This window comes from Bos taurus, chromosome 2 (genome assembly GCF_002263795.3).
Source record: "Bos taurus isolate L1 Dominette 01449 registration number 42190680 breed Hereford chromosome 2, ARS-UCD2.0, whole genome shotgun sequence".
NCBI classification, from domain to species: domain Eukaryota; kingdom Metazoa; phylum Chordata; class Mammalia; order Artiodactyla; family Bovidae; genus Bos; species Bos taurus.
This window is the reverse complement of record NC_037329.1, coordinates 80724723-80745998: the sequence shown is the minus strand read 5'-3', so window position 1 is coordinate 80745998 and position 21276 is coordinate 80724723. Positions and strand designations below refer to the sequence as shown.

The following is a 21276-nucleotide window of genomic DNA, read 5'->3' as shown; positions in this document are numbered from 1 at the left end:
AGAAATCCCTTAGACAGAGGAGCCTAGAGCCCTTACAGTCTAAGGGATGGCAAAGAGTTTGACATGATAGAGCAACCTAAGATAAGATAGCAGCTCCTCTGAAAAAACAATGTGTAAATTAACAAATCAAATCTACCAGAGGTTCTGAGCCCAACCCTATTTAAGAATCATTGGTCTATAGTGTTAAATGAAAGCTGGGTGCTGATTTGTTTATTACAAAGGTGCAAATCTGTGCTTCAGAAAGCATGGAAATATTTTACTTTATTTTTCATTGTGATTGCTTCACATTTTATTCCCAGAATATTTGTTGAGAGAGATTTTACTACTGCTGCTTCTGGGCTTACTTCTCCATGTGGGAGAATTTCCAAACATCTCAAGTCTACCAGTAACTGCCCTTTTATAGAAATATAATGTGACTTCCAATAGAAATATTATTATTAGTTCCGCTGAGTTAGCACGATTCATCACCTGGATTACTTTCAGTAGATCCCTAACCAAGGATCCCTGCTGTGAAAGAAGATGGGGCTGCGCATAAGTGGCTATAACTGTTCATTAAGGACCTTCCCATGTGTTAGTATGTTTCCTGAGTGATGGGAAGTTTTAGTCTAGAAGCTGCTAATCTTGCTAACACTAAAAGGCTCTCTCCCATTAGCAGTTTCTGTGTTGCATTAATAATAAGAAAGTAATAAAGAGATGGGCCTCAGCTGTTCAGGCTCCCCTGAGGTGAGGCCCCAGCTTCCTTCTTATCCCCATAGTCCACTCTAATGGTCTCGCCTCTATTAATGTAATAGAGTGGATAATAAGTGCTGTCTATTTTAGCAGAGTCTAGAATTCCTCTTTCTTTCTGGGGAGGAACACCATTTTTTTAGACTTCAATTTAAAAACTATAACATCAGTACTCTTGCTATTGAAGTTGATCTGTTTAATTCATAACTTTTTTAAAGTGCAGTGTAAATCAAGTACAGGGGAAAAATGTTGCGTTGGAAAAAATAAATCTATCTTTCCTGGAAAAACTGTAAAACACAACTCTAAATGATGGTTTTGTTTTGTTGTTGTTGTTATTCTGGTAAGTCAAATCATTTATTTGCAGAGCAGTAAATTGGAAAATAAGGAATAAAGAGCTTTGCTTTTGTAACTATCAATAACTCTCATGTTAATAGACAAAGAATAAATTATGAAAATATCATATTAAATAAGTAAGGTTGAATATGTTAGGTTCAGGGTGCACTTTAATAAATGATGTCTTTGTTAAAAATGTTACCTTACTAGGGTTCATAATGCTAGAAGCCAATGCCATACTTAATTGTTTATATTCTTTTTCTATTGAAAATGCATAACCTTTTGCAAAAATGCACTTTTTAAGGATCTTTGGATTTAAACATGTTTTTAAGTATATAATCTTTCCATGGAATAATATTATCTATGCAGTTGTTAAGTTGTTGCAGTTTTTCATCTATAAGCAAAGCTATTTTTGCTGTCAACTACATATTTTTTAATTCACAAATAGTAATCTTCATCTAAAAGGGTTGCTCAAATTTTTATTTCTTGAACTCAAATACTAAATTTTTAAAATTGATTTACACTATTGTTTCCTAATTTTGAAAGCTTAATTTTATAAGTAGATTGTATACAGCATATTTTTACACTTGTAATTTATGGTCTAAGCCAATATGAATAACTATCATCAATGACAAGTATATATTTTTAAATAAAATATACGTTCATAGCCCTTATAGAAGAAATCACTATGATGGGCTCTGTGCAACATTTATGTAAGATTCAATAAAGTAGTATAAAAACCAATTAAAATGTGTTTTCTAAAATTTATAATTAATATATTTTTCCTTATAAGTACTTTTTACATCTTGAGGGGGCTAAAAGACATATCTAAAAAGTCAAAGCTGCCCACCTAAATTTTATAAATTATATATTAAAGGCTTTTAATGAAAAAAGTTTATAATTTAGGACTGAGAAAATTTTAAGTGTTTCTTATAGACTTTTCCTCTTATAGATTTTTCCTCTAGGCCAGTAACAATTTTGTTGTTGTTCAGTCACTCAGTCAAGTCCAACTCTTTGCGACCCCATGTACTACAGCACGCCAGGCTTCCTTGTCCTTCACCATCTCCCGGGGCTTACACAACATCATGTCCATTGAGTCAGTGATACCATCCAATTTAAATTATTTTTAGTTAATTCTTTCATATGATTTATTAAGCAACCAATTTTAATAAATCCAATAAACTCTATTGTTTTTTTATTTTTCTGGTAAAAAGAATTGTTCACTACATTTCAGTAACTAGCATATCATTGTTTTCTTCAAATTTAGGGAAGAAGAGAGTCGAATATGACAATCTTAATGGAGCTCCAATTGCAAAAATGTCCATTGGAAAAGTAGCAGCTTTCATATAAAATAGTCTTGGAGTTGATATTATGCTCACTTATCTGAATTCTTTTCATTCCGTTTTTTCTATCCTAGTCCATGAAGGCTCAGGAGAAACCAGTCAAAAGGAGACATCCACCTGTGATATTTGCCAGTTTGGTGCAGAATGTGATGAAGATGCTGAGGATGTCTGGTAATGTGCTGTTTTATTCTTTTAAACAAAATAATGGTAAATAATTTATTTTTGCTGTATCAATTATTTCCTAAAAGAAGACATTTTCAGCATTTTTTAAAATCCAGTTCTCAACTAGGAAAGATGAGGGCTACAATAACAGGAAAGAATTTCTGCAGCTGAACTAAGAGTTGGGTCAGCCAAACAGCTGTCTAGGGAATTACTTGATAAGATACAGTAAGATATCACTGAGACTCCCAAATACTGTCAATGTTAAGAGATGGAGAGAAAAAGTGTATTTACCAGAACACCTCTCAAGAAGCATGGTCAAGAAACAATGGATAATTGCTAATCTGCTCCAAGATGGTGTATCTGGGTAACCGCAGAGATTTTATTTAAAGGTATATATATGCGCACCCATAGCTGAATTAGGGAGCTGTTAGAGCAAGGAATGGTTTCTGAGCCACTGTCTAGGATCCACTACTCCCTTCACCCAGGTGTTACTCAGCTTCTCCTTTAAAGATACACTGAACAGACTTTGAATATTCATTATTTTAAATGGGTCTGCCTTCTAGGGCATCCACTCTCATACTGGAGTAGGTTACCATTTCCTTCTCCAGGGGCCACGTGTATTGGCCCTACCCAGATCTCATACCCACAGTGAACAACCCAAAGGTTTTTGTGTGGCATAATAGTAGAAAGAGGCAATCTTTCTTTCTATCTCTCTTTCTTAATATACAACTTTTATACACATACCTTTCAGGAAAGCAAACAGGAGCCCTTTCATTTTTGTGTGTGTGTTTGCCTAGAGCAGTTAACAATCATTTTGATCAAAGTAGGTAAGGGAGTAAATCTTAAATATTCTCACCACACATAAAAAATAACTGGTAATTATGTGAGGTGATGGAAGTGTTAGCTAACACTCTAGTGGTGATCACATTGCAATATACACATTGTACACCTTAACATTTACAATGTTGTATACCAATTATACCTCGGTAGAGTTGGGGGAAAAAGCACAATCATTTTGATGAAACATTTTGTGGGTGGAGGGAATTTAGCTAAGAAACAGGAAAAATTAAGGCAAGACAATTTTGACAAAAATGAAACAGTCTGTACCTGAAACAATTTAGAGTATTTTTAATGTAGATTAAACTGAGGATTCCAACTGAGCAAACTCAGATTCTTAAGGTAAATTAACAAAGTACTTACAAGTAGGCACTGCTATTACCCAGCCAGGTGAAACAGTCACCCGTTAATATAAGCTGGCATCAGTAGGATTTTCATGTCTGTCAGACATTTCTAGCCAGTGGTCAGCTAGGAGCCAAGTCAGGGAGTCTATGCACTAGTTTGACCATCCTGAGGTAAACAAACATATGTGTTCTTAATAGTTTCCTGGACATCTTAATGACTGATGAATTTTTGGTTCCCAAACCTGGCTGATCATCAGGATTACTTATGGAATTTTTGGAACACATCTTTAGTTCCATGTCAAAATTAATGAATCAGAATTTCAGAGAAGTGGGACTTAAAACTTCGCTTATTAAAACTCCCCAGATGGTTGTATAAATATTGCTCTAAGATAAATGACTGACTCAGAGAATTATTCTCCTTCTAAATGCTTTGAGTCAGACAGGACTGAGTGACTGAACTGAACTGACTGACATACTTTAAAGCTCTGTGCAGTTTTAGTCATTATATATTAAGACACATTGATAGGAAATGTATCTTTAAAATATCTTGGTTATTAATGTTTGTTGATGACTATATCTATAGTTTAACTTTATTTTTAATGCTATTAAATATCTTGCCATCAGCTATTCTACTTTTAACAAATTCACATGGATCCCTAATTTTTTCTTAAGAATTTCCCATTCCCCATTCTTGTCTAATGATCACTTTTAAGTGACATATTTTCACTTTACAACTGCAAAGATCTAAGAAATGATATAATAATAGCAGATTAAAATGACTGATTATTTACTATGGGCTTGACCTATATGTATGCATTCTTTATTTCTCAGTTATATAATAACCCTAGGAGTAGATTCTATTATGATCACTTTACAAAGAGGAAATTGAGTTTTAAAGTGTTTAAGTGGCAGGTCAAGATAAACATATGAGGTGAAAGTAACTCGAGGATGTTAGCATAACAATTCAACCAAAGATGCAATTAAAATATTTCTCCCCTGTCATGTCTGGAATAATGTGATGGACAGATTGCAGGCAGCTTAGATCCAATGACTCAAGACCTGCAGGGTTAGAGCTGGGGACAAGAGAGAAGCCTGCAGCAGGCAGTGGGAAAATGTCCAGGCAAGCAGTGTCACTCTGGTGTTCTAGCAAAAGCTCAGATCTGTGGTATGTGGGTAGACAGAACAAGGAGATTAGAGCAAGTTAAGTGGCATCAGAAAGATTCAACAGCCATGGCTACTGGAATTAGGAAAAGAAATTCAGTTACAAAGGGAACAGGAAGAAGGGCACAGCAGAACCTCAATCATCAAGGAATTGGAAAATGAACCAAGGACAGATACTGGATACCCACCTACTGGAACTAGTGTACAGAGCCAAGTCTTGGCTACAAAGGGCTGGGACAAGCCCTTGGATCTCAGAAATAAGTTACAGGGTCAGAATGAAGCCAGCAGCAAGGCTGCTGGTGGATGAATCAGTTAGCTTTTGGCTAGGACATCTTGTACGCCCCCAGCCTAGAGACAAGATTAGTTCCAAAATGCAGAATAAAGCTGAACCTCCAGATGGGGCTAAGTGGCCATAGCTGTGAAGATTAGAGGGATGCAAGGGGCAGGGAGCCAAGAAGATCATTATACTTCCCCGGCAAGAATGAAAAGTTGTTCGCATTTAAATAAAATGTACTAAAAATGTCCAATGTAAGCAAGAACGAATGGTGCTGAAATGAGAAGCATATTGATTTTCATTTACATAAATATCTTTGTATGTTATCATATTGTATTTAGTTATGGCCATGAAGGGCAGATTGGAAACAGCTGAAGGACACAAGAAGAAACCAATAAATGAAATTAAATAGGCATATAAAGTAAGATAGGAAGCAATAGGGGAGTGATCTGATTCTAGTACTAGTCAACTGGATCAGGGGAGCTTGATGTGCTATTGATTTTGGATGAAACCACAGTCAGGTCCTCTCACAAACATAAAACACTGTGTATGCTGTGTGGAAACAAAGATGACAAGTCAGTGTTTAGCTTTGTCTTTTCCTTTGACATCAACTAAACTACAGTTTTATGCATAAAGTTTCCTCAACTCTACATTACAAAGTAATAACAAGATGTGAATAAATACTACTGAGAAATAATATTATTGTAACTGCAATACTGAAACAAACGTGAAATACTAATTCCTGATTTTTCTTTAACCCTAAATTAAGAAATTAATATTTACATTTTACTACAAGGACTAAATCTAGCTATTCAATGATGTTCAGATATTTTCTAGATGAAGGTAAATCTTTGTTAGAATTAAAAAGCCAATATGCAATCAGCTGATCTTGTTTTCATAGTTAGATGAGTTTTTGAGTTAAGAAGCAAGTTACATTGGACATGGGGAAGAAAATTTTAAAAAATAAATGGGGGAAGGGAAAGGAGAGTAGAGGAATAGGATAAAAAAATAACAAAGAATGACATTGATAAATCATAGTACTATTAATATAACATGTTAATGCCTTTATTTTGGAAAAAACAGATGATTTATAAGCTTATACAACCTCTCCCTTATGTTCTATGGTATCCTTTCAAGGTTTTCTTCTTGTTTTCTTTTTCTTATGGAAAACATCAAGGCTATATAAAATGGTCAGTTTTTCTCAAGAGAAAAGAAAGAACATTGCTACAAAAGATTCTTCAGTTATAGATATTTACCTATATATAAGAAACAGTTATGCTTTCAAAAGAGAGTTAAAAGTCCACATGGTGAGTGATCCACACCACAGCTAAATCTACTCTCACACTGAGGCATCCCTTTACTTAGAATAGACTTCAAAAATAATGGAACACCTGTGCAAAGGGATGTGCATGCCTATTTATGGGTAAAGGGTTAAGAGGCAAAGAAAAGAAGGGCTTAGAAGATTGTTTCTCTTTATATACAGGCTGAAAAAGAGTAAAAAATAATACATTTATACATCAAAGAGACTCTCAAATACATTCTGCCAAGTATAATTTATAAAAAAAAAAGAAGGGCTTCCAAGTCAGACATAATAAAACTGACTCATTGTAAAGCAATAAAGCCCCATCTGATAGCACTGGGAATACTAACTTAGGATTTCAACAAATATTTCTGATACTTGCTTGGTTTTAGAAATAGTTTTATATTCCCTTAATTATCTTACCTGATAAATTATTTCAGTAAGTCCAAAGCAGGTCAGCAGCAACTCTTTGCACTGGAAAGTAGTCCTAAGAAGTAATTAGCCTAGAACTTTCTGTTGGTCCTGTCAGTCAGAAGTAGTTCAGAGCCCTGGGGTTGATTCCTGATTTAATATAAGAAAAAAGCAAGTTGATAGCTGGGTCTGATCATAGGAATAGCTGAGGATGCAATTGGCTGCATGCCTAACATTTCCAAGGTATTAGACTAGATCAAGCAAGGGAGCACAGGTGTAAGAACACATGGAGCTGGATGACAAATGACATAAAGGGGCAACCTAAATTATTATGTATATTTACTTCATGCATGTGCTTTATGGCTCCTGTACTGGTCTTAACATTGCTCTTGTATTATTCTCAACACACAGCCCCCATTAGCAAAATCATATTGGCTTAAATGCTATTAATTCTTCAGTAGTCATTCATTTTGTCTTTGAAAGAATTAATGATGTTTTTCAGTTTTTGTGCATCCAATCCTTGTGTTTAACTGTAATGGTAAGAAAGGAGAAAAGCAAAGTCATTTAGTAAAAAGAGTTCAGAAGAAAAAATGAATGAGCATCTATTTTTTCCTTTATTTCATTGATGTTCTGTAACTGAAAACAGGGTGTGGGATTTGGCATCCCTTTTGTGAGCCTCTCTCACAAAGACAGTTTAGTTTGAAGTCTTTAACATCTTGCTCCTTTGATCTAAGAAGGCTTCTTGTCACTAGGAAGACTGTGTATCATTGGCATCATTCCCACCTTTAATGTATTTTGGACTGTGGAGAATCATGAATATTTGAAGCAGGGCAGTAGCTGAGGATGCTCCTTGGCACTAGATTTCACCATACATATAAGTGAATTAGGCCTTAGATCCTGGTGACTTCAGTACATTTGGGTTATAAGTTTAATAGGGAAAATTAGGACACCTCTAAGTCTTAAGATTTTGAAATAATTTCTTCTTAAAACTGCTACTGGTCAACAATTGAAAAAAAGATTGTGTTGCAATTGGAAAGTTTCCAAATATTTTCTACCAAGTAAAAGGATCAGTTGGGATTATATGTGGGATATCTAAAGAAGATGCTGATTAGTCACAAAATTTTAGTGAACCGTGAGTTCATTCAGTCTTCCCCCCAGGGTGTTTTCTTTCTACTGATTCCCTTTGCTCTCTTGCCTTAGAACTGTAAATGTGTTTACCATAATTAGGACTGACTTCTAATGTGAGTTTACTCTTGGAGAGAATAAAACACACACTCACACAAACAAAAATAGAAAATGATTCTAGTCCAGAAAATCCAAAGTTTTAGTTGGATCTAAGGCTTTATGAGGAAACCTTCTTAATTCTAAGTCACCTGTAGTTAGTGTGTTGCCTCCCTCAAATTGCCTCTTCTCTGCCAGGAAGACAAGGTTGTCACTTCTGAAAACTGCCATCGTGCCATCTGTTTGTATAGATGGGCGGGGTCTGAAGAGGAGACATCTCTCATTCCTTTAACACTTCCTTTCGCCCAGAATTTTTTTTCAGAGAGAGGGGGAAATATATAGCTCCTGATTTAGGGAAACGCACCTCTTTCCTCTTCCATAATTTCAAGAAAAACATGCTGATGTTTGCATTTTTAACAAATCTATGTCTTAATATAAAAGAGTGTAATCGTGTTATTTCCTTCTTGTATTTATCTGCCTATCTTAAACAAGAAAAAATAATTTGTACTTTTTAAAAATTTCACACAACTTAAAAAGTACCATTGTAAATAGGACTAGTATTTGTAACACAGTCTGTGCAACGGTCTATGCCTACAAACACCATGTCTATGACTCACACATCCCTCAGCCAATAGAAAGAAAGAACCGGAAGTTGCTCAGTTGTGTCCAACACTTTGCAACCCCATTGACTGTAGCCATCCATGAGATTTCCCAGGCAAGAATACTGGAGTGGTTTGCCATTTCCTTCTCCAGGGGATTTCCCCAACTCAGGGATTGAACCCAGGCTTCCCACATTGCAGGTAGACTCCTTACCATCTGAGCCACCAGGTAAATAGTCAGGCCTGCAAACTGAAGCTGAACACTTTTAAGTGTTACTTAGCAAGATGAATAAATAATGATGCCACTTCAAATGCACAATAGGTCATTCCAAAAACAGACAAACCAAAAAATATACAACTAACCTACCTCCAAATTTGAGCTGGGCTTTGCAAAAAGTGAGACTTTTAAAATAAAATTGAAATTTGAAAATAAATCATGGTCTTTAAAATAAAGACATACTCAGGTCTTCCACATACTGGGTTGCTTAGAAAGGAATTGGATTTTCACATAAGTTCTGAAGAGTCTTTTGAATTTTTCTCAGTAATTATGCCTCAACAGTGCTATTTATCATGCAATGATTAGTGAAACTTAATTAGGTGCAGATGTGGATCCGGTGTAGCGTACCAAGATACACAGGAAGAAAGTATTGGAAACTTTAATATGTTTCATATGTTTTCATAATTTTTATTTAGTCAGACAGTAGAAATCAGGTAACTTCCATTTTATATAAAAATAATGAAATACTACATGAAGGCAGAATAAAGGAAACAAAACTTCTAAGCCTAGGTTGTATTTCTACCACTAAACTAACTCTTTTCATTACTTGTTTCCCTTTTACCTGCTTGGGTAAACTGTACTCTGCTAATGGGGCATGCCTGCCTTACTTCTAGTGCTCACTCACCAAACTCCCATACACAAATTTTGCTTGAGTTTTCTCACTCAGTTTCTAGTATATTCCAACTCAGAGAGTCCTGTGCCTTAAATCAGGGAATACAAGCCCCCTGCTCCAACATCACAACATAACATCCCAGTCTCAAAGATAAAAAGAAAAAAAAAAGAATCTCATTCTAGTCATCAAAAGATGGCAGGATTTTCAAAAGCATGTGTTTCCTGTGTGGCAAGTACCATGGTAATATTTACATTCATGGAGCTATTTAATCCTCTTGCTAATCTTATAAAGGGTTTCCCAGGTGGTGCTAAAGAATTGGCCTAGCAATGCAGGAGATGCCGAGACAAGGGTTCAATCTCTGGGTCAGGAAGATCCTCTGGAGGAGGGCATGGCAATCCAGGCAAGAATCTATTCTTGCCTGGAGAATCCCATGGACAGAGAAGGCTGGCAGGCTGTAGTCCATAGTGTCGCAAAGAGTCAGACACGACTGAGCAACTTAGCACAGACGCATGCAACCTTATGAGGTTAGATACGCTAACAATTCTCATTTTACACAAAAGGAAACTGAGGCACACGGAGGTTAAGCAAACCACCCAAAGCCTAACAGTAAGTGGAAGAATTAGGATTTGAACCCTACGAGGCTGACTCCAGACACCATGCCCGTAATCACCACTTATTATCTTTTCATATGTTTAATGATGTGTGTGTGTGTGTGTGTGTGTGCAATGTGTATTATGTGTATAAGGCACACATATACATGTTGGATATACTTGGTATAGAATTTCACATTTTTTTGTTTTTGAAATAGAAAATACAACCACTTTGTATTAAAGTCTAACAATACCAGGTTCACATCACCGATGATGTCCTTTGAAATATTTTCTTTCCCATTAGATATATACACCTTATTTTTGGCAGATTGTATGGTTTTTATTTGTTTTTTGCAGATATATTGAATCATTTAAGATGGAGAATATCCTTATTCTGACTGCTGCTGCTACTGCTAAGTCACTTCAGTCATGTCCAACTCTATGTGACCCCATAGACGGCAGCCCACCAGGCTCCCCCATCCCTGGGATTCTCCAGGCAAGAACACTGGAGTAGCTTGCCATTTTATTCTGACTACGTGTGCCCAAATGAATGAACAGGTTATTAACCATGAGGTTGAAGAGACAAGACACATCTTGACCAAAACCTGGTTCTTTGAGGTGTTTCAAGTTCAGTTTGCTGGTTTTGAGTAAGTTGGTGTTGTTCAGTTGCTCAGCAACGTCCAACTCTTTAAGACCCCATGGACTGCAGCACACCAGTCTTCCCTGTCCTTCACCATCTCCTAGACATAGCTCAAACTCATATCCATTGAGTCAGTGATGCCATCCAACCATCTCATCCTCTGTCGTCCCCTTCTGCCCCTGCCTTCTATCTTTCCCAGCATCAGAGTCTTTTCCAGTGAGTCAGCTCTTCTCATCAGGTGGCCAAAGTATTGAACCTTCACCTTTAGCATCAGTCCTTCCAGTGAATATTCAGGGTTGATTTCCTTTAGGATTGACTGGTTTGATCTTGCAGTCCAAGGGACTCTCAAGAGTCTTCTCCAACACAGTCCAAAAGCATCAATTCTTTGGTGCTCAGCCTTCTTTATGGTCCAACTCTCACATCCAGAGTCATCAACACATGACTACTGGTAAAACCATAGCTTTGACTATATGGACCTTTGTTAGTGAAGTAATGTCTCTGCTTTTTAATACATTGTCTAGGTTTGTCATAGCTTTTCTTCTAAGGAGCAAGTGTCTTTTAATTTCATGGCTAGAGTCAGCATCTGCAACGATCTTGGACCCCCCCTCCAAAATAAAACATGCCACTGTTTCCATTGTTTCCCATCTATTTACCATGAAGTGATGGGACCTGATGCCATGATTTTAGTTTTCTGAATGTTGAGTTTTAAGGCAGCTTTTTCACTCTCCTCTTTCACCTTCATCAAGAGGCTTTTTCGTTCCTCTTCACTCTCTGCCATATGGGTGGTGTCATCTGCATATTTGAAGTTATTGATATTTCTCCTGGAAATCATGATTCCAGCTTGTGGTTCACCCAGTCTGGCATTTCACATGATATACTCTGCATATAAGTTGAATAAGCAAGATGATGGTATACACCCTTGCTGTACTCCTTTCCCAATTTTGAAAGTCAGTTGTTCCATGTCCATTTCTAACATTTGCTTCTTATCCTGCATACAGATTTCTGAGAAGGCAGGTAAGGTGGTCTGGCACTCCCATCTCTTTAAGAATTTTCCACAGTTTGTTGTGACCATACAGTCAAAGATTTTAGTGTAGTCAATAAAGCAGAAGTAGATGTTTTTCTGGAACTCTCTTGCTTTTTTGATGATCCAACAGATGTTGGCAATTTGATCTCTGGTTCCTCTGCCTTTTCTAAAACCAGTTGAACATCTGGAAGTCCATTGTTCCCTTACTGTTGAAGCCTAGCTTGGAAGATTTTGAGCATGACCTTTCTATCATGTGAAATGAGTGCAATTGTGTGGTATTTTGAACATTCTTCAGCATTGCCCTTCTTTGGGATTGCAATGAAAACACTTTTTCCAGTCCTGTGGCCACCAATGAGTTTTCCAAATTTGCTGGCATATTGAGTGCAGCACTTTGACAGCATCGTCTTTTAGGATTTGAAATAGCTCAACTGGAATTTCATCACCTCCACTAGCTTTGTTTGTAGTGAGGCTTCCTAAAGCCCACTTGACCTCGCACTCCCAGATGTCTGACCCTGGTGAGTGATCACACTTTCCAGAAGTTATGGTTATAACCTTTCCATGGCTATCCAGATTTTTAAGATCTTTTCTGTATAGTTCTTCGGTGTAGTCTTGCCACCTCTTCTAAATATCTTCTGCTTCTGTTAAGTCCATACCATTTCTGTCCTTTACTGTGCCCATCTTTTCATGAAATATTCCCTTGGTATCTCTAATTTTCTTGAAGAGATCTCTAGTCTTTCCCATTCTATTGTTCTCCTCTATTTCTTTGCATTGTTTACTTAGGAAAGCTTTCTTATCTCTCCATGCTGTTCTTTGGAACTCTGCATTCAGGTGGGGATATCTTTCCTTTTCCCCTTTGCCTTTCACTTCTCTTCTTTTCAGACATCCATTTTGCCTTTTTGCATTTCTTTTTCTTGATGGTGTTACACACTCCTTCCTTTAATGCTGGGGCCACTACTAGCAATATTTCAAAGGGCTGTACAAAAGGCAGTCCACTGAGGAACCCAGAACAGCAAGGGCACTCACTGCTCAGTAAGCCATTCATTCAGAAAGGTAGGACTTCATTCCTTAGTACTTTTGGAATAGTTGGTGGGCTACATGTGCCTCCCCAAATGTAAAAAAGGTTTATTACACATTCATATTCTCACTACTAGAAATTATGAAATAAAAAAGAAGGAAGAGTCACCAAATTAAATGGCAAATAAATATGGCCCATATGCTGGTGAGCCTTAATCCCTACCTAAGTGGCAATGTTCTGCTATACCTTTTTATTTAGCACTTATAAATATAATTCCAAGCTTATTTCCCAATCTCATGTATGTTTTGATGATTACATAAAAATGGTATTTGCTTTGGCTTTTTCTGATTGTAAAAGTTGTACATGTTTATCATAGAAATGTCAAAAGCCTAGAAATATTACAATGCCATTCCACTATTCCAAGATAACTACTGTAAAATTTAGAGATATGTTTCCCCCATGTCTGTGTGTATGTGACCTGCACATGTGTGTGTATGTATTTTTGATGAGTCTGTCATATTTTATAGATCAACAAAGCCTCTCTCTTGAAAATTTTACTTAACCTTAAGGCTGTATTTGGAGATTTTTATGAATGCTAAACGAATTTATAAATAAAGTTTTTCAATTAGAACATAATTTCTGTGGCCCAAATTCTAATTATTCTTTCAAAAATTTTTTCATTTCTCAAGACAAGTGGATTTGAGGCAATCTCCTAACATTTGTGATCTAAAAAACTTACCAAAACCTAAGTCCCCTCTAAGTCTACCTTAAACATCTTTCTTGGTTAGCTCTAGAAGGCTAGACAGTATGTGTACTGAAAACATTTCCTTTGTCTGTATCCAGAGCATTCATAACAAATAACTTTCTGAGGTATAAGCATTATTTACTGAGAAACTGTCTTCCCACAGGTGTTTTAAACTGGGTAGACACTCTTGCTTGTCTTCAGTGTTTTACTTCCAAACAGTAATATATTGTATGTGTTGGTTCATCTAAACAACAAATCAGCAAGCAGTCCTTGGCAGCCCACATCAGTCTGCCCCAGAAACATTCCCTCACAAACACAAAATGTAATATCGAATAAGTGATTGAACAAATTGTAAAATTATATGCAACATCCAATCCAAAAATCAATAATGCTGAAGAACTAAATGTTTATTATAGTATACAGAAGAAAATAAAGGAAACAAATATCTGGTTTTTCTAGCTTCCCGTTCCCCACCCCTGTGCAAAGTAAAATTAATCAAGAGTGGGTCCATTCATCCCTTCACCACTAAGCTATGAATGAAACATAAGAAGCCATGACTATTCACTTGGGATGGGTGATCGTCTACCATAGCTCTTTTGAGTTCATTGCAGTCTTTTCAAAGTTTCTAACATAATAGTTTACCCTGTTCTCTGAGCTCATCCTAAAATGAACTTTCTCCAATCAAAATTGTATTATCCAGGGTAATAAAAGTAATGCTAGGTCCCAACTACTCATAAGTGCCTATAATCAGCAGATATTAAAAGATGTATATCAGGAAGATGTGTACAACAGTTGTGGGGAAAAGCAAGAAATAAAATATTATCTTCACATTAGCAGAAATTAGTGATGTATTTTCCTTTAAACATAGATATCTACATAAACATGATACTTTAAGACATTCGAATATAACATCAAATGATCAGTTATACAAAAATAATATATGTGGTTGAAGTATGCAGTTTAATTTTAACTAAACATGTTTTTCCTTCTCTAAAAAGATTTGTCAATTTGGGGAAAAGAAAATACAACAGAGCTATTTGTACTACAGTGACATTGGATGGTCAGACTTAGGGGTTCAGTTCAGTTTAGTCGCTCAGTTGTGTCCGACTCCTTGTAACCCCATCGACTACAGCACACCAGGCTTCCCCATCCATCACCAACTCATGGAGCTTACTCAAACTCATGTCCATCAAGTCAGTGATGCCATCCAACCATCTCAACCTCTGTCATACCCTTCTCCTCCCACCTTCAATCTTTCCCAGCATCAGGGTCTTTTCAAATGAGTCAGTTCTTCGCATCAGGTGGCTGAAGTATTGGAGTTTCAGCTTCAGCATCAGAACTTCTAATGAATATTCAGGACGAATTTCCTTTAGGATGGACTGGTTGGATCTCCTTGCAGTCTCCTTGCAGTCCAAGGGACTCTCAAGAGTCTTATCCAACACCACAGTTCAAAAGCATCAATTAATTCTTCAGCACTCAGATTTCTTTATAGTTCAGCTCTCACATCCATACATGACTACTGGAAAAACCATAGCTTTGACAAGATGGACTTTTGTTGGCAAAGTAATGTCTCTGCTTTTAATATGCTGTCTAGGTTGGTCATAGCTTTTCTTCAAAGGAGCAAGTGTCTTTTAATTTCATGGCTGCAGTCACAATCTACAGTGATTTTGGAGCCCCCCAAAATAAAATCTCTCACTGTTTCCCCATCTATTTGACATGACGTGATGGGACCCAATGCCATGATCTTAGTTTTCTGAATGTTGAGTTTTAAGCCAACTTTTTTACTCTCCTCTTTCACTTTCATCAAGAGTGAAAGTGAAAGTTCCTTAGTTCTTCTTCACTTTCTATCATAAGAGTGGTGTCATCTACACATTTGAGGTTATTGATATTTCTCCGGGCAATCCTGATTCCAGCTTGTGCTTCATCCAGCCCAGCATTTCGCATGATGTACTCTGCATATAAGTTAAATAAGCAGGGTGACAATTTACAGCCTTGACATTTTCCTTTTCCAATTTGGAACCAGTCTGTTATTCCATGTCCAGTTCTAACTGTTGCTTCTTGACTTGCATACTGATTTCTCAGGAGACAGGTAAGGTGGTCTGGTTTTCCTGTCTCTTCAAGAATTTTCCACAGTTTGTTGTGATCCATACAGTCAAAGACTTTGGAGTAGTCAATAAAGCAGAAGTAGATATTTTTCTGGAATTCTCTTGCTTTTTTGATGATCCAACAGGTGTTGGCAATTTGATTTCTGATTCCTCTGCCTTTTCTAAATCCAGCTTGAACATCTGGAAGTTCATGGTTCACATATTATTGAAGCCTGGCTTGGAGAATTTTGAGCATTACTTTGCTAGCGTGTGAGATGAGTGCAATTGTGTGGTAGTTTGAACATTCTTCGGCATTGCCCTTGAAATGAAAACAGACCTTTTCCAGTCCTGTGGCCATTGCTGAGTTTTCCAAATTTTCTGGCATATTGAGTACAGCACTTTCACAGCATCATCTTTTAGGTTTTGAAATAGCTCAACTGGAATTCCATCAGCTCCACTAGCTTTGTTCGTAGTGATGCTTTCTAAGGCCCACTTGAGTTCGCATTCCAGGATGTCTGGCTGTAGGTGAGTAATCACACCATCGTGATTATCTGGGTCCCTTAGAAGAAATGGAGTAGCCCTCATACTCAACAAAAGACTTAGGGTTAAAAATAAATAAAAAGAAGTCCTGTATTGATCAGTATATCAGTAACTGACACTTTTGTGTATTATTATGTGCTTAGGGAAATATGTTACAGTGTATTTTATACTGAATTCGCTAAGTCCTTTAGCAATTGTCTTCATGCACTTTTGTTGGAGAAAGTATTTCCCTTTCAAGATGCACATGGCATGAAGTGATAGCCAGAGAAAAACTGAAGCCTTCTAACATATTAAAATCTAACACTTTTCAGACTACTTTCTCCTTCCTTATGACTTTCTGAAATCTCTGTGATGTAGTTACGACTGGTAATGTTATCTTCCTTTGACAGATAAATACATGAAGCCCCTGAAAGGTTAAGGGTAATAAACATGTAGTAAAGAGAAAGGTTTGAGTGATTTATATCATTATCTCATCAAAGCTACCTAAGAGATAGTTTAAAAAGAGAGAAAAAAGTTGGCATGACACAGTGGAAAGACCATTGGGTTCAGAGAAGTGAGATCCCATCTTGGATAAAATCGTCTCATTTCCCTTGACCTGTTTTTTTTTTTTTTTTTTTTCCTATCAACAGATTTTATAACATAGATAATTAAATGATAAATAGATAGTTCTATAGTCATATTGTAATACAATTCCAATAAAACTCATTCATTTAAAGTATACAATTCAATTATTTTCAGTATATTCACCAAGTTGTGCAACCATCAACACAAACAATTTTGTAATATTTTCATCACTTAAAAAAAGAAACTTGTATACAATAACAGCCCCTCTCCATTTCCTCCCCAAGCTTCTCTCCTCCATCCTAAGGCAACAACTAATCTACTTTATGTCTATATAGATTTCCGTATCATAACATGTCATGTAAATGGACTCATTCAATAGGTCCTTTGTGACTGGCTTTTTAACTTAAAGCATTTTGAAGTTTCATCTGTATTGTATCATGTATCAGTATTTGATTCTTTAGATTGATAAAAAATATTTCTTTATGTGGATATACCACATTTTGTTTCTCTATTAGTTGATGAACATTTGGTTTGCTTCTAATTTGGGGTTCTGATAAATAATGCTGTTATGAACATTTGTATACAGATTTTTGTGTTCATATGTGTATGTGAAAGTTTTAGTTTGGACATATGTTTTTATTTCTCTTGGGTATATACCTAGGAGTAGAATTGCTGGGTCAAATGGTAACCTCATGAATAATTTTTTGAAGCCCTGCCGGACAGTTTTCCAAAGTGGCTGTACCAATTATATTTGGTGTGTATATTTATATGAGCAATGTATGAAAATCCATATTTCTCCACATCCTTGCCAACACTTATTATTACCATCTTTTAGAATAATACAATCCAAGTGGGTATAAAGTGGTATCTGCTAGTGGTTTTGAATAGCATTTTCTACATTGTTAAAGATATTGAATCTCTTTTCATGTGCTTGATGATCATGTGTGTGTCTTCTTTGGATATACATCTCTTATTTTTACTCATTTTTTAATTGAAGTATTTACCATTGAGTTGTAAGATTTTTTTAAAACTTGTAGATATAAGACTTTTCCTAAACCTCCAAGATATGCAAATAGTTTCTCCATTCTGTGAAGTTGTTGTTTCACTTTTTTGTTGATTGTTCAAAATACAAATGTTTTCATTTTTGATGAATTTCAGTTTGTCTTTTATCAGTTGCTTTTGTGTCACAACTAGGAAGACTTTGCTTAACCCAAGGTCACAAAGATTTACTCCTATATTTTCTCTTAAGGGATTTATAGTTTTGGCTCTTGCATTTAGATCTCTGATTTGTTTCGAGGTAATTTTTTTGTATAGAAGGAGGAAGGGCTCAAGAATAATTCCTTACATGTAGATTATCAGTTATTCCAACTCCATTTATTGAAAAGATTATCCTTTCTTTATTGAATTCTCTTGGCACCCTTGTAGAAAATCAACTGATCCTGTATGTGAGGTTGATTTTTGAGGTCTCATTTTATTCCATTGGTGTATATGTTTATCCTTATACCAGAACAAAATCCATTTTCTCATAGGTAAAATATGGGAAATGAGGGTGTTGATATAGATAATGTCCTTTTGAATGTTCTTTTGAATTCAGACATCATCTAAGATAGGAACAGAATGACTGTATGCTGTGTAGATCTGCTCCACAAGCATCCCCAGTGGCCCCAGTGGCATTGTTCCTCCTTATGTTTTGACCTAAAATTTTCACCATCAGTTTTAAGTTAGATAAGATGGTCTATTGTCTGCAAAAGGTAGCATTTACAACTCTGTATTTTAACTCTCATGCAGAAATCAACAGAAATAAGATTTTCATATCCACTAATCATCTCTTTAGAAAGCATAGAAAATAGGAGGCTCTTTAAAAGATATGAATTGGTGACATTAAAAGGTAAAAATACAATGAAGTTATTTTAAATATGAAAAAAATCGACAAATTTAATAGTAAACAATGTTGAGAAGGAAAAAGGAGAAAAGTAGGATAGAAAAATAATTTTAAAGACAAATCAAACTAAGAGAAGCTGTTATAATTAATCAAAAACTATATTTCTGAATATCCTTAATTCAAGGTAAGGAAGGAAAGGAATAATTCTTATGGTGTAATTAGGAAAGACAGCTCATTCATCAAGAGATACTTCAGCAAGTTCTAAACTCCACAAAAATTTATACTGTATAACTTTAATATTTTGAATGAAATAAAATACAACATCGTTGGTAACTCCTTTATAAATATGCAGAATTACTTATTGGATCTTAATGTAATATATTAATGAAAAATTCTGAAGTTATGAGATTACGTCTGTATGAGTTATTCTCTGTAAGACCTGAATAATGATATCCAGACGTGTCATTATTAAGGTATCTGATTCAGTGCAGGTTTAAAGCAAGATGTATAGATGGCCAACCTATTTTTTAGTCTTTTTCTCTTAATTATTGTTATCTCAGCCAGAGACTAAGCAGATATCCCAAAATATTTCATATGAGTCTCATATACAGAAAGCAAAACTAAGCAGTTGCTAAGAGAGAAATAACTTGTTCAAGCATCTGAGTAAGGAAGAGTGCCAGGTCCTAAGTTAGTCCTAGAAAAGAGTTTCTTAAACTGTTCTCTCATTTTCTCTAAGCCATTTATGAACAAATTGGAAATTAGATGGCTTTGTTTGTGATGATAAGTATCATTTCCTTATATCGTTTTTTCTACAGATATTTTATTTTACTATTAATTAAGGATAAAAGATGTGGTTGTTATACAAGTTTATCCAAAGTAGGATAACATTGATTAAATTTTTATGACATATTCTTGCTTTGGTCATAATTAGTTAAACAGTTAAAAAGTAGAAATGAGAAGCAAATATAAAATATGCAAAACAACAGCAATGTATCATAATATAGAGCCTAATAATTATGATTATGAGTTAATAATATAAAATGTGACTTAAAGATACAGTTGCTTATAATCAATTCTGTTATTTCTATTTTTAGTCAGATAATTAATGTATAACCAACAGTTTGCTAGATATATTTGACCATATACATATAGACAGGCTTCCCTGGTTGCTCAGACAGTAAAGAATCTGCCCACAATGTGGAAGACCTGGATTCAATCCCTGGGTTGGGAAGATCCCCTGGAGGAGGGCATGGCAATTCACCCCAGTATTCTTGCCTGGAGAATCCCCATGGACAGAGGAGCCTGGCGGGCTACAGTCCATGGGGCTGAAGAGTCAGACACAACTGAACGACTAAGCACAGCACATACATACAGACATTTTGTGGTTTGTGGGATCTAGTTCTGCAACCAGGGATCAAACCCAGAGTCCTAATGGCTATATATTTTTTACATCCACAGAAGGGAGATTTATAGTGCTTTATTAGTATAACAAGCTTCTGGGAATTTTAACCCACTTATTCATAGATTGCATCTTTTTTCCCCAGTTTTTGTTTTTCTCAAATTGAAGTATAGCTTCAAATTACTATCTTGTACTGGGTGTTATATTGGAGGGAGAAAAATTTTTGCACTTAGGATGAAACAGCACATGGTAATAAACTACAGTGCACCAGCACAGTAAACTTGTGTTTTTTAATGGAATTTAGTTTAATTCTATTTGTGTTGCCTAACATTGGCTGGGAGGGTTGATTTGGAGCACTGTGCATATTAAGAAGGGCTTCCCTGGTAGCTCAGCTGGGAAAGAATTTGCCTGCAATGCAGGAGACCCCAGTTTGATTCCTGGATCAGGAAGATCCCCTGGAGAAGGGATAGGCTACCCACTCTAGTATTCTTGGGCTTCCCTGGTAGCTCAGTTGGTAAAGAATCCTCCTGCAGTGCTGGGGACCTGGACTCGATTTCTAGGTTGGGAAGATCCCTGGGGAAGGGTAAGGCTACCCATTCCAGTATTCTGGCCTGGAGAATTCCATGGACTGTACAGTCCATGGTGGCACAGAGTCTAACATGACTGAGTGACTTTCACTTTCAGAGCCTGAAAAGTTGCTAATCAAGAAGACCTTCTTTTTAAGAAGAAATAATCCACTGGACACAAGTATCTTAGGTACAGAGAAAGGCCATGTCAGCGTGAGCGGGATAGTTAGATTTAAAAGGTTTGAGAGAATAATTATAAAATAACCACTATGCACTAGTGAGCACTTACTCTGTGCCCTGCACTCCTCCACAGGCTCTGCACTCTTAACTCATTTAACCTTCACTGTCACACTGAAATTAGGCACTAGGACTATTCCAGCTTTAAATAGGACGTAATAAAGGTGTTAATAATTTGTGTAAGTTTACTTAGCTATTAAGGGTCAAAGTCAGATCTGTACGCAGAGGCCATACTCTTAATCTCTTTTGCGCTCCAGAAAACTCAGGGCACGGTGGAGAACTTGCAAGACTCATAGTTTTGTGGGTATAGAGAAGAAGAAACATAAAGAAAGACATTTAATTAGCACAGAAGTCAAGTACACCATCTCACTTCGTTCTTCACAACAGTG

At 36.2% G+C, this 21276-nt stretch overlaps 1 protein-coding gene across 1 annotated transcript in view; it reads left to right on the top strand.

Moving 5' to 3' along the window:
* Positions 1-21276, top strand: part of TMEFF2 (transmembrane protein with EGF like and two follistatin like domains 2) — a 277948-nt gene that overhangs the window by 153310 nt on the left and 103362 nt on the right. Inside the window, 1 exon segment of the mRNA NM_001076101.2 lies at positions 2477-2573. Coding sequence (NP_001069569.1) covers positions 2477-2573 — 97 coding nt within the window.